The 15,203-nt window shown below is 35.0% G+C and overlaps 1 protein-coding gene across 5 annotated transcripts in view; it reads right to left on the minus strand.

Annotated features, from left to right (window-relative positions):
* Window positions 1-15,203, minus strand: part of DMXL1 (Dmx like 1) — an 84,799-nt gene that overhangs the window by 52,369 nt on the left and 17,227 nt on the right. For 3 of the 5 annotated variants that reach the window (XM_072860451.1, XM_072860449.1, XM_072860447.1), the window contains exons 4-10: window positions 13,513-13,591; window positions 12,768-12,900; window positions 10,369-10,435; window positions 7,225-7,400; window positions 5,543-5,732; window positions 3,817-3,985; window positions 150-362 (exon numbers count right to left, since the gene is read on the minus strand). In XM_072860451.1, coding sequence (XP_072716552.1) covers window positions 150-362; window positions 3,817-3,985; window positions 5,543-5,732; window positions 7,225-7,400; window positions 10,369-10,435; window positions 12,768-12,900; window positions 13,513-13,591 — 1,027 coding nt within the window. Of the gene's footprint in view, window positions 1-149; window positions 363-3,816; window positions 4,018-5,542; window positions 5,733-7,224; window positions 7,401-10,368; window positions 10,436-12,767; window positions 12,901-13,512; window positions 13,592-15,203 lie in introns of those variants that run through there. The other 2 variants (XM_072860448.1, XM_072860450.1) reach the window with 2 other exon arrangements.

Raw genomic sequence — 15,203 nt, forward strand, 5'->3', positions numbered from 1 at the left:
AGGTACTTCCAGCATAAGGGAAGGAAATGCACAGAAATAGTACTGTAATCTGTATCCTTACATGTCAATTTGCCCACCTCTTACTTCACATGAAAGAACATTACAAATTACTTTGTAAAATGAAAACCATTTGTCTATAAGACTCTTACCTTCTTCTGATCTGCCATCTATTTGATTAGATTCCTCAGTGTTAGTCTCAGGAGAATGATGTTCAAAACTCTTTTTAAGTTGTTGCAAAAATACCTCCATGGATAAGGTAAAATGAAGTTCTTTATTATTTAGCCAGTGTACAACAAAAGGTCCACTTTTTTCTTCATTTTCACCAAGACTCAGAGATGTGATAGAAGGGAGTAGAGGAATATCTACCAGAAAAAGATGTTGACATTTTTGAAAACCAAGTAGTTTGCTCAAAAAATAATTTTAGAGAAATTGTTTTTAAGCAGAAACTCTACCATGAAAAAAATACACTAAGTGTATTGCCACTTGTCATTCATTTCACCAACATCATCTACTTTCAATATTACATTGCTTGACTGCTACCACAAGAGATATTCCACAGGGAGGCTCTCTGGTATTGCTTACATTAGGATTACTGTATGGCCGTGTGCTGTTACATCTCCATGATCTAACACTATCCATACAGGTTAATCTACCTTGTCTTTTGCTACTACAGCTCAGTACAAACCAAATAATTTAAGCATAATTTCCCAACATTTAGTCCACAATGGAGGCTGTAATAGGTATACACTGTAATCAAGGACCACGTATGACAGGGCTTACACTAGCAAAAACTAGTACAGTGACTCTGTAACACCATCACATAAAGCCAGGATTTCTGATTCTTATAGTCTATTATTTTACATTGCCCTATGATGCTATTTGGCGTTCCAGTTGGCTGTGAAAAATAAAGCAGTAATAACAAAGTGAGTGACAGAAGCAAGCATCAGACTGCTGCAGAGTAACACCATCTAAAATAAGTGTGGCTAAAAAGCAGCTAGGTGATTTACTGTAATTTCCTCAAATGGGCCATACAGCAACATGCTAAAAGCTCAACCTGCATTTATTCCCACCTAGAAGTCTCCATATATATTCTCATCTCCTTCTGCTCCCTATTTATGCAGCATTACTTAAATTCCATACCCTGGGAGACAAAATACTTTCTACTCCAATTCTGTGGTTTCTTTCTTTTTTTTTTTTTTCTTCAAAGCCAGTGATGGTTTTGAATTACTTACCCTCCAGTCTCACCTAAGAAAATAACAACTGAGAGCACACAGATAGAAGAAAGGACCACCATGACTAGTAGCAATTTTGTTGTGGGGAGGGGACGCAGAAGGAGAGGGGGGCAAGAAGAGCACAGAGTATTTAAGAAATACAGTCTGTCTTCCTAAAAAGACCAATTAATGCCAGTCAAAAAAATCATGATACATTTGGCAAAAATAGGACTTGGAAGGAAGAACTCTGTTGACCTCTCTTTGGAAGACGAAACTACAGTAAACGTGAATAAGGTGATGAGCTAGCAAGATGACTTGTCAGATTAGATAGTGAATCTACATACTTTGAGTATATTTTCAAAAGAATTTTGAGTACTTTGAGTATATTATCAAAAGATCGCTAGAGAAATCACTTTTTTTCCCATTCTCCTACTTCAAAACTACCAACTCCTAACTGATGTTCAGCTCTGAACAAAATCCTTAGTGAATTTCTATTTGCTTCATAAATCACATTCACTCTTCTGGAAAACTTCTAAGGTCTTTGGATTCAATAACTTTTCTGGGATTTGCCTAGAGATAATTTTGTCCTAACAACTGCGTATTCCTTTCACTGAACTGCACCCAGGCTGAATACGAGTTTAAATAACGCTCTAGTATAAAAGAAGGTCTCAAGGATTTTGTTGCTACAAGAAAATGAGTTTGAAAATTAACCACAGAACACAAATACAATAAAAATTAAAGAGACCTTTATCCTTTTATATGACGGCATTATTCTTCTTCAAAAAGTGAAGTGAATGAGAGATAAAGCTGCTTTGGCCTTAGTTTTTATCAAGTACTCTGAATGTTGTAATAAGGGCAAGTTTTCAAGTGAGAGATCATAAACCGATTTGGTTTAAATTAAATGAAAGAAAATACAATTAGGTTTTCAGATAAAATTTAATTTCAAAAGGGCAAACTAAAAGGACTAGCTAGAGAATCTGGTTAGATAGAGGTACTTAAGGACCTGACTGTGAGGGAGAACAGCTATTTCTTCAAATTAAGATTTAAGATGTGAAAGTTACCTCAAACAGAGGTTCTGCATTAAAGAACAACCCCCTATCCTCCAATCTACTGAGTTAAAGACAAAGTGATCCAAAAGACAGTATCAAGATAGATAATATTAATACAGATAACACAGAAGGAATACAGGATTAAAAATGCCAAAGACAAGTGTTAGACACCTAGGAAAATCTTTTACCATTCTTTTCCAAAATTATTTTTATTCCCGTTCTGTGAGTTTGCCATTGGGCACATTTATGTTGCAGAGACTATTAAAAGCGAAATTAAAGTTTACTTAGTTATTATGTATAAACAAACAAGGAAAGAAGTGCATCAAGAGTAGACATAAAAAAGATAGTGAAAGATTATGTGCTAGCCACATGAAAAGGTCAGCTAGCTCCTTGTACAATTTGAAGATGCTGAAATGCAGAAGAGGAGAACTACAAATCTCCAAGAAGCTTTAGAGAAATTTTCCTTTATGACATTGCGTAGTAACTTATGTAATGACTGGAGGCATATGCTGTAGAAATAGGATAGCATTGATGGCACACTACAAAACTGCAAGAAGTTTCCTTTTGGTAGGCTGGATGTGATTCCAGTCATATCTGTTAAAATAAACATGAACCAAAACTAAAAAAGGTGAAGACTAACTCTAATCTTATAGGAGAAAAGTGTTTACAGCTTGCTTCACCCAGCAATGGTAATGGAAACCAATAGTTCTTTATAATCATACCAAAGACTGTACCGCTACAAATATGAACTAATCATGAATGCCTTTAGGTCAAAATTGGCCTTTCAAATGAGGGTCAGTAGGAACAAAAAAAAATTTAAAACCACTATTTATAAGACAGAGCTTAACCAGTTTATGAAAAGGATTACATAATATATTTGCTCATTAAGTCTAGACACAGGAAATCACATCACAGCAATAAAACCTTAATGAAAGGCCATTCAATATTGCATTTGTATTCAGTTTTTCAATGAGCAGACATGCACTTCATTTCCAGCATATACAAACAATTATGAAGACAGAAATATTTGCAACTATAGGGGATTTTCCTTAAGGCCTATCAACATATTGCTCGAGTGCAAGAGAATATTAAAGTTTGCAGAACACAAGATGAAGGCGTGTTTTGCTTGGTTCAGAGACAGAACAGAAGTACAGGGATGTGTGGTTACTTCAGACACCTAGTGTCAGGTACTCATTCTAAGCAGCTTCAAAATTTCTGATGTATCAGTGTGCTCCCAATATCATACACAATTCCCAGCAAATTTGTAACTCCAGTTACAAATACTTAGCCTTCTGCATCTCAGACCACTGTGAATCTCAGTTCAAAGATGACCAAAAATGAAAGACAGGATTACTGTAGAGGAAATTTATTCAAATAATTTCATTACTGTAGAAGAAGGTTCTTCCATGCATTAAATGAAACCAACATGCTAGTAATTTTGCATGATCATGTAAATACTGTACAAATACATCTGAGCCAGTTAAGCTTACAAAAACAGCACAGACCTAACAGAAATTGTAGCTCACCCTGTAGCAAGGTCTTACCACACTTCTTACCTGTGGCTGGATTGATACTGGCAGCAATATGGAAGTGACAAAGTGCATTTGCATGAGGAGGGATGTTCCTGTGAACTTCGTGGGGATCTTGCTGATGTGGAGCATATCCAGTATGTGCTACAACAGCACCCGACCTTCTCCTTCCTCGTCGGAAGTGCCTCAGGTTTAACTGCATGAAGAATAAGGTGTCATTTTTAATTCCTTTCAAAAAGAAAAAGCAGATTTCATCTGTAAGTGGTTTTCTAGATACCAGTGAATGAGATTTTTCATTTTAAAAGCTACTTTAAAGCATCAGTGGAGTTCCTCACAAATATTACACTGTTCAGGTTGTGTCTGCAGTACAGAGATACCAGTGCCTTCAAATTCATTTATGAAGGCCCATACAGTACCTTGACATAGTAACTGCTTCATATTTCAGTATGCAGACAATGTTCATACAGTTTTTATACTTAAACAGAAAATACTATTGTGTTTCATAAATTTATACCATGCTTATTCAAGATTCTGAACAAAAAAAGCCACAAATGTGAATAATCTCATTTTGGAGACCGAAAAACTGGATCAGTACTTTGGATCTAACTGGATCAGCACTTCACTCCTGTCATAAGGGCCCAATGAGTTTTAAGGTCTTCCCCGCTTTATGCAAATAGATGTTTCCAAGGGAAAAATAATATTCAACTTTTAAGATTGACTATGCCAGAATTAAAAAGTCTCACTCCATATACTGCACAATTCAAGGCCATTGTGCCGTAGATATCTATATAGGCACCAAAAGGTACAAGAAGGTACATGATTTGTATTAGGGATGGTATTACACTCTTGGCATTCCTTTTTACTCACTATCCTTTGCATCTTACCACAGCATGCTCATGTAAAATAGTTTTCTCCCAATTTTTATGTCATTGTTAATTCTGATCTCTAACATTGCCTCTTATTTTCAACAGGAACACTGAACTGACTCCAATTTCCTTTCCCCTCCCCCCTTTGAATATTTTTTCTTTGCTGTGTTGTGCCTTTCAGCCTGTCATATTTTTCATCTGTGCCATGCATGCTAAGAAAGCACTGTGATTGTGCTAAATACATCACTACATTAAGGTAAGAGCACGATATCCATATATTCTCTACACAGCTTTATAGGAGACCACTAATGCTTCACCTTTCCCCTGCTTCCCATTGGTTAGAAAACACCATCCAGTAAGGATCATTTCCCTTAGAGAGACAGCTTACGAGCAGTCTGCTCTACTTGAGGACTACAGCAGAAAGGCAAAGTCTATCTTTCTTTCCCCCATGTTATCACTGTTTTTCCAGTTGCAGACACCAGAGAACATCCCACAACTTCAGAGGTAACAAGCGAGCCCCCACTGTACATTTTAAGGCAGCATTATTAGTGGGTTTCACATAATCTATATACAGTGTGTGCTCCATACTGTTCCTAGGCCACTGAACTAGATACCATAAAGCACTTTGCTTCAGTCACCAAAGCAAAACAGGCAGTAGTGATATAACGACAGTGTGTCTTCTAATGTGAAAGCTCAGTAGAACAGCTGTAAGCTTAGCCTTCCTAAGGAAGACTTATACTAAATTCACTCTTTCATAACATTTTATGCATACCTATGGTATAAAGGATTTCAGCTTATGATACATGTTCGAGTTACGAATTACAATGCTGTCTAAAATTACATGTGTGTACATGTGTTTATTCCCACTGTTCAATTTCACTTCTTACCTCTAAAGCATTTTGCACTTTTTCCTTACTTGAAGTATTTCTCTTGAAGTTATTTGTGAAGTTCACTGCTTCACTCCAATTGTTGTACCCTCCACCATACAACAAACTGTCATTGGGTAACAAAGTCTCTGCCCAGAGACGGCAAACATTATCCTTACAGCAAGTCAGGAGTACATTGCAGACAGCACCACTAATGAAAGAAAATTTAAGGTGTGAAGAAGTTGCTTATTATCACATAGCAACAAAATAAAGCAACAGTACTAAAGAGTTTTCCGTTATCAATTTTCAGAATTGCACCAAGTAACTTAAAGATACTAAAGAAAGAAAAACTCAACAATACATTCTTAGGAAAACAAATGAAATATGAAAGGCTTTCATGTGTACTCAAGTATATGAATATAAATTACCTCAAAGTTAATTACACAACTGTGCAACACCACATTATGGATTTCAATTTACAGAATTAGTCATAGCCGGAATAGCAATTTTTTTTTCTTTTTAAAGTCCTTCACATAAAAAGCTAATCATATTCTGGATACCTGTTCTAAATTCCCCAGATCTTACTGCTATATAGCACTTACAAAATTATATATCCAAAACAGAGGAACCAAGGTAATACCAGGAATGTAACAGCCAATTTAAAACTACAAACTTTTCTTTATTACTATTTTTCCAAATGCAATTTGTGTTACATATATATCCAAAAAATGCAATTAACCTAAAGTTAGCACTGAAAAAAAAACTACGCAGATCATCAGGTTTCCAGTTCATGTAAGTTTATAATTTAGTTTTAGCTAAGACTCAAAAACTATATGGATCATCTGACCGGACTGTCCAGCAGTAAACTCCCTTCAGCATCATTGAGTAGGTGGATATTCAAAACTGATTTAAGGACTACAGTAATGGCTTTATGAAGAGTCTTCTAATTAAAGGTTGGTATAAAAGGCTGCATAAACTTGCTCAAACACACAAAGGTATGCAGAATTTAAATGGCTACTATTTGGAATAATATAGCAAAAAGATGGTTGCAGGGCACAAAATTGCTAATGCTACTTCAGTTTGAGATTGCATTTACTGGTGAAAACTAGGGACAGGTCATTTAGGAACTGTCAGAACACACACACACACAAAATCAAACCCAAAATACCAATTCCAAATGATCATTTTAATTCCATTTCCAGATATTGTTTCTGACAGAGGTCTAGTTTTGTACTAGCTAGAGAAATAAATTAAAAGACACGGAAATATTTGAATATTTGAGAAAGATGACATAAAGTGATAGGACTTTTGAATTGCTCTGATTCCATTAGGACAGAAAGAGAGGAACAAGCTGGGATCAAATGCATGAATGGTCATTTAAGACAGTGCAATCAAAAAGATGCAAAGAGAGGTAATTTTGCAGGAGCTGATTTTATATTTAGTCCAATCTCTAAGCCAGTCTGTGGGACTCCCTTTCTATCTTTTCAGTTCCTTCCCAGGTAAGAGGATGCTTATAATCCTCTCAACAACTTCAGTGTGAAGCAATTATACTAACACACAAACAATATACAAAGTGTGCAAACTCAATTATTAACTGAAGTAAACTGTACAATTTGTGTGACTGTTGACTGTACAGCTAGGACGACTGTACAGTTTGAGTTTTTTGGGCAATTTACAAATCTCAGGTTATTAGAACTACTAACCGTGGCATGAATTTACTGGTCTTTCTCCATGAAAATGCGTTTACTGACCGAGGATGAGCCAAATAAACAAATGAAAATTCAACTTCTTTTGCTTGTTTTTCTGGACTTGCACCAGGTGGTGTTATGGCTGATCGCCAACTGTCTGTATTGTACCATACTTTCACAAGACAATCATCCTGGGGAAAGAAAAAAAGACAATAAATAAGACTATCTTGCATAAGAATATGATACACTTCAAGTACTTCTGGGTATGTCTCCTGCGTTTCGTTTTCTTTTAAGTAAAACACATTTCTGATGACAAAGTCAGTTCAGTAAATAGAACTTCAAAACCTGATCATAAAGAAAACACAGTAGTAGAGCTTCCTTTTAATCTCTCTTGCCATTACTAACTTGGATTTAATTTTGCTCCTTCTGATTAGCTGCCAGTTTTTAACCACAAAAATGCAAGCTGTACTGGCTTGAGCTGGTATTCAAATGTTAATACAACTTATTGTACTTTGACAGAAAATCCCCAAAACCTACACACACAAATTTAAATGCTAGGAATACAAACAAAGGTCAAAGATGATATCTCAAAAATCAAGCTCACTACTGCTCAGCCTACTTTTCTTAGAAATGCACATACATAAATTGAAAAAAACATGTTCCTAGTGTCCTCATCCTTATGCCTTTAAGGACCAGATAAATTAATCTGGATCTAGATTCCCAAGTTGTTGATCAACTACTAAATATGAATGGTACTGAAATATTGTATTAACCTGAGTATGCTTAACATGACCCTATTGGGGGGAGGGGGAGGTTGTTTTGCTGACCAGCATCTTCTCTCATAAAAAAATTAAACAAAGAAAGAAGACACAGAAACAAAGATGCATTTTAAAAATTCTGCAGGCAGGTAATTAACTTAGTCATTTATAGTAAAAAAATCCATTATTAATTTTCCTACTTAGTAATTTTTCCTACTTATTCCTACTTATTTAGTAATTGTGCTTTGCATGAGATTGTAATGCAAGATAACACAACAGGACATAAGACATTCCAGTGAAAAGTTCTGCAAAGATATTACCCCTATGGAAGCTATTTGCAGATTAATTTATTTTCCCTCAATTCAATCATATTATAACATTAGAATCCATTAACCCTTGACTTTTAAAATAAACATTAACTCCTACCCATCAAAATTAAAAATACTGAAATACATATAGCATATTTTCCCAACAATGACAAAACACTTTTTTTTAATAAAACCTGTACTCCAACAATTTTGTAAGTAATACTTATCTTAAACATGACTGGAATAAGTCTCCTTTCAGCCAGTAAATGGCTAAAGACATCACAGAACATATAGCAAGCAATACGACATCCCCAATAAGCAAAACAGGAATGGAGCATGAGAACTTGTTGCCTTGTTATTATATGGAGTATAGTTTATCATCAAGAAAAGTCTAGTATTTCACTTGACATGTTGGAAACTAGTCAACTGGAATATAGTTTATCTAGAAAAAGAAATCTAGATTATTTCACAGATTTGTTACATCTTTGTCTCTTCCTTAAAGATAGTAAATGCCTTAAAAGTTAGTCTTCTAAGCAAGCATAATGATGTGAAATAGCAAGTTTTAGAGGAAAAACCAAACACCTACAACTAAGCAAATGTATGCTACTAATCTGTTCTTGATGCATACAACTGATCACGAAAATATGCATGACAACTACCTTTTAAAAGCAAGACTTATTTGCAGACTGAACCATCCTGGAATCTTTATGCTTCGAGCATGTATTGAGGAACATTATGATCCAAACAGCAACAGCAAAATTCCACATACTACTACTAAATCAAACACTGTTCTAACCAATCTTTACGTGTACATACTAATTTTTCATTCCTGCTTCCAAGACAGACTAGACCAAACTGCACAACTGTCTTTCATTCTTAAGTCTGAAACTCATTCTGTCAGGTTAATGCTGCTCTGGGTTCTGTAACACTTAACCAGGTTTTCATTAATCTCAGCAATTGCATTGTCCCAATTAACCTTACATACTAGCATTTTGTTGCCTTTTTAATAATTCTGCAGTCTCTGCTAGATTCTTTAGTTGGTAGCACAAACTTGATGCCTACCTGCATCTGTTAATCTGTGTTAAAACTGCTTATACGTAATACTGCTTAAGTATTCTGTTTCTTTTTTAAAAACTGTAATCTGAATTTCCTCCCTCCCCCCCAATCTACTTTGATAATCCCTAAATTCTCACAAGATAGGTCTGGACATTCTTACCAGAACTTTTTGACCAATGTCAGTGTGACTGTCCCCTCAAATAAAGACAACAGTATTATTTGCAGAAAACATTTCACATCCCTTAACAAGTAATATAAATTCTCATATGGATTTGTCACACTTTTTCACTGGATCCTCTATGTTATCTTGATTTTTTCTGCTTTGACTTGTTAGGATATTACTCTCTTACAAAACCTGAACAACAAGTTTTGTAGTATAAATAAAAGATTAGTTAGTGTTTCAGGAAGTGAAAAGATATGACGGTGACATTTTGCTTTAACTTTTTTGCTTATTTTGCCAAGGGCTTTTATTGCTTTTGCTGATATACCACTCAATGCTGAGCACACAGAACTAATCTGTAAGATTGGCCACAAACACTGACATTAACTATGTGCGAATATACCTGTGGAGGGGAATGTGAATTCTCTTCTATGTACACAAAGAGGCATGCAGACACATTTAGACACAAAGATATTAAAGAACTATTTTTGATTAATGGTGTCACAATAATAGTGAAATACTGAATGTATTTCCTCACTAGAAGGATATCCAGCAGTGAGCTCAGCCACAGATCTCCCCCATTCCCCGAAACTCTTCTCTTTTTCATGTCTTATAATTTGGTACTGATTAAAAATGGGTATTTTAAAATAGTAAGCAGTGAATATTTGTTGGGTCCTCCCCACCCCCGAACTACCTTTCTCCCAAATTCCTATTTACCAAAATGTAAAGATGCATAGAGGGATAACTGGAAATACTATGCAAAAAAAAAAATTTTTTGTTAAAAAGCACTTTTTTTAAAAAAAGTGTGGTTTTGTTTTGTTTGCCTTAATAGCTTATCTGAATTAGTACAAAACAAAGTAGAAAAAAAAATGCTTACCTTTCCAGCAGTAGCAAAAAACTCCCCATCTGGCGAGAATTTCATTAAACAAACTTGAGAAGCAGTTCTATGAAATAAAGACAATTAAAAATAGAAAATAATTTTCAAGAACTTTTTCAGAACTCTGAACAGTTTTTTCCTCTTGAACTCATGAAAGTGATTTAAATCTTATATGCAAGTGTCCATTGTATGGTGTGAAACAACTTAAGCTTTAACAAAGTCCAGAAGGACTAGGAGGTAAGCTTGTGTGCAATACATGGTTGTGGTCACACAGGAAAAACAGAAAACCAAAAAGCTGTACCTGAGGGTGCTACAATATCCAATATTCCAAAATATCATAAGAGAAAAACAGCTGCTAACAGATTAAACTCTATGCACATATGCTCTACTTCCACTTCACAATCATTTGGATTTCAAATTTATTTCTGCTGTCCCATATTATCTTCCAACTTACCCGAAAGACACCTCCATTTCTCGTATTTCCTACAGTTGTAACTCAAGAAAACAAAAAGGCATAAAAAGAGTAATGTAGTTAAGAACTATCTGAAAGTAGTTTTTACATTAATGGTCATGCTGGTAAAAGATGCCACACCAATATAACCTAAACGTGTGTGGTTCATTTTTGCTGTATTTTACTTTCATTGGAAATACTAATAAATGAGCTTCTTTTACAGGTTTTGAAGCACTGAGCTATTGCCTAAGTGACAGGCTTATTAATGGCAACGAGAACATATAAGAATTTAATTGTGCAGCACAAGTACAGTGTACGTTTTCATCTTGAATTTATTAGACATGTACAACAAGTTGTAAGACCTAACTTTCAAGAAGGATTAAGTTAGCCATCAGGTCAACAAAAGCATGATGCATTTAGCGTGTGCAGTAACAACAGCAAGTCAATTACAAAAGCTGTGCATCAAAGAAAGTCAATTTCCACCTAGGTTTCAGCAACATTCTCCTAGTAGAGCCAATATGAAGACACTTGGGAGTGCCTCCTTCAGACATCAAAAAATTATCCTGGCAAAGGGTAGTACTGCAAAATCATTATCTTGCAAACTTCTCCTTAAGAAAAACCTATTCTAAATCTAACCGAAGTACAAATGCCAGAAGACATACAGGCATAAGAGGTGAACTGACAAAGCAAGTGCTGTTGACCCTTTCCAGGACCTATTAGTTCACAGTATACAACACTCATCTCTTTCTCCTCCACAAAAGAGTTTAAAAGAGGGAAACAGGTGGAGAGCTATGAAGAATTCTGTAATACTTATGACAGAAATGCAAAACATTATTGAAGGGACAGAGGAAAAGCAGTATCTGTATGATCTTCACTACTGTTACCACAACCCCAGATTCTAAAACCATACCATGGCATTCTATCTACAGGCTGACTCTTCCTCTTATTAGGCTGAGAGATGAGGGTTCAAAGGTGTCTCAATAAATTGAGTAAATCTTCAACTTCTTTTATTTAGAAAGTCCATTGTATTCAAAGGAAACTTTTTCAGTTGTCATTTGGATGATCTTGGGATTTTAAACACATCCTCGATAAAAGTTAAAGAGTACACAGAAAAGCAACCAACAGAAGGATTAAAAAAGGATTTTTTCAGCTACATCCAGGGAACTACTCAACTAATGCTAAATGCTTAAAAAAAAAAATAATTTCAGGTGGGTCCCTCCAGCCAGCCACTTTGGGAGATTTCTTTAAGGAGACTGCCACGTGGTACACTGGTCCCAAGTGAACTGTGCACCTGATGTATCAGAAAAGTCTTCCTATGGCAGGAAGGACCACGATTTAAATTGTCTTATAAACTGAAGTACTAAACTCTTCTGAATGTACCAATACACAGATACAAAGATTAAAATGACTCATCGACAGGAATACAAGAGCAGCATTCAGAGATACAGTAAAACAGAATGCATCCACCTTTGCACGACTGTTCCAAATATCCAGAATAAACACAGAAAAAGTAAAAGGTGTGTGAAAGGGGGGAGAAGTGTGAGAAGGAAAGAAAGGTGCAGCACATTAGACATAAAAGGAATTTTGTTTTAATCAGTCCTGCAAGCACAGTAATTTTCAAATATGTAGCTTGCACCTTACTTCTTATGCAAGGAACAAAGTCTACTGGGACAGCCTTAATAGCAGCCTTCCCTCAGTATTTTACTAGTGTTCAATATAATTGAAGAACTGCCTAAGAACATAAACTACCCCAACAATTACAACTGATCTTGTAGGAAGAAAGAAATGTCACATATTCAAGAGAAATATGATCCAAATTTATCATATATCAATATTTATCAAGTAACAGTCTAGAACAGGATTTCACTGAACTAAACTAAATATTTAATCTGAAAGGTAAGAATCAGTAAGGAAAAAGGAGTTACTTGTCTTTAAACAAGTTTCTTACTTGCATTGCCAAATACAGCTCCATTCTCCAAGTCCAACATCTGTTCTTTCAGTATTGTCATTGTCAGAAGCATTTTCCAAAGGAACATTGGACCAAAGCTGAAGACAACTGGAGCCAGTCAAAAGGCGAGTGCCTAAAACACATTTATAACAATGTAACTACAAAACAAGTAGCAGAATACAGAATTCTATAAAGAGAGAGAAAACACACTTTTGCAAAACTGAAACTGCAGAACAAAGTATGTCAGATATAATCTTAACACCTTTTCTATAGCAAAGTTACTATAACAGCAGTGCCTTTTACACACTCCCCTATACAGATATAGATTGGGTCAATATTGCAAGAAGATACTCTCACATATGGTAAGACATTTTGATTTGAGTATCTACATACAGTTCAAATAGTGAAAATTAATCAAATTTTCAAAGTAGCTATTCTCTAAAAGAAACACCTAGAGATACCGTAGACATCCCTCTTTCACAACAAATACTTCCCGTTTAAGCCATGTTTTTAAACATTAGATACTGGTAAGATTAGGATAATCGAGTACGACCATGCAGATGCACATAATGTTTTGGCTCTCCTATAACAAGTGACAAAAGATAGATTTCACTCCACCTTGGTGTTCTCTATCATGCTAGGACAAAACAAAAATATTTTCCTTGACCCCAAAGAACAGTGAAATTTAAATACAAAATTAGTTGTGGTATCAAATAGTTAGGTGCTTCTTTTATTCTATTCTTACCTGTGGGATCCCACGTTAGATTATGTGCTATGGCTTCCAGTAAGATTTGAGCATTCTTCTGCCACTGATAATGTAAAGTCTGAAATTTTAAGTATTCACAAACATCAGCATTAAAATGCTTCCTTCCTCTCCCTTCCCCCTTTATGATAGAAATAGTACATCCTCACTACACACTCCAACTTTTATGAAGGATGTATTTAAAAATACATTACTGCTTATCTAATAAAAATTGATTCATTCTGATTTTTAAACAAAACAGCTTTCCATTAATCTGACCACATAAATAGAAGTTTCTAATTTCTTATTTTAAAAATATAGCTTGAAAAAAAAGTCAGCACATGAAATCATCATCAGAATCTGAGATTTTTTTAAAGGGAAGTCTGATTTCATTTGTTAAAAAAAGGTATTTCAAAAATGAAATACACTAAATGCTCTTGGTGTTTGATATCAGTAGCATTGTTGAACTAAAGGATTTCAGTAAGGTCAAGATAACATATATGATACTCCCCCCCCCTTTTTTTTAATATACAACAGGACAGTCAACTATCTTGAGATTTTGCATCATTACTTCATTCACTGGAAGAACCTAAGGATTAAATTCACAAAATATCTGGTCCGTTTTTGTAATAGGTTGCAAAGTTTTGATGCTTTGCATTGTAAAAGAAACTGAAATCATTACTGCAAATAGTATTAAGAGCCAACAGGTTTTTTTCTTAATTCACGAAGACAGACCTTTTTAAAGTAATCATCCCCCACTCCAAAAATATCAAACCAATAGATGTGAAAGTTAAAATATAACAACTAAATATTTCAGAAGTTTGGTAGAAAACAGTAAGAAGTACTTGCATATAAGGATCTAAATGAAATATTTCTGAAGATGTGGGGGGCTTTTGTTTGGTTTTTTTTTGGTTTGTTTTTTTTTAGATCCTGAACATTCTAGTAAAATGGAAGACAGAGACAGTCTTACAATAATCTAAATATGCTGGAAATGATTGCATAGAGGTTAACTACAAGAACGAAGTAACAGAATATTTCTTCAGTTATAAATATTTGAAAGAAAATCATGGGTGGAGAGTGCTTCCTCTATTGCTTACAGTTACTACACTAAATGAAGTTTCAAGGTAAGTGTAGTGTTTACCAGTATAGAAAAACTTTCAGGATGGATTCAGTGACTCCAATGATCAATAAGGTCAGCAGTACTTCTAAAAAATTCATAATGAGCATAGGAAGTCACATTTTACCATTATCTTATTCCACTGCTTTCCAGTGGTATAAAATATTTTATATATATATTCGATACCAGCTATTTCTTTTATATATAAAATACCGGTGGTTTACAGGTACACCAGGAACCATACGACTGAGCTGGTTAGTATAAAGAAGGGATTCTACTAAATGGCCATATAAGCGATTTATTAATACAAATGGAGAGACCAAACCCCTGAAGAGGGAGACAGAAGCTCCTTGAGCAATTGCTGTCAAAGCCCTCATATCATCTAACTGACTTTAATTAGACTCTAATGCTTCTAATGATAAGAGTAATCCTCTCCATGTAAGAAGCATGGTTAAATAACTTGCTCTAAATTATACTATTAGTCAGAAATTAAGATTCTGGCCACTAATTCCCTAAACCACTGTCACCAAAACTAAGCCACACTATCAAGAGAATAAATATTGTTCTTATTCACCAT

Source organism: Ciconia boyciana, chromosome 4 (assembly GCF_034638445.1).
Source record: "Ciconia boyciana chromosome 4, ASM3463844v1, whole genome shotgun sequence".
Lineage (NCBI taxonomy): Eukaryota > Metazoa > Chordata > Aves > Ciconiiformes > Ciconiidae > Ciconia > Ciconia boyciana.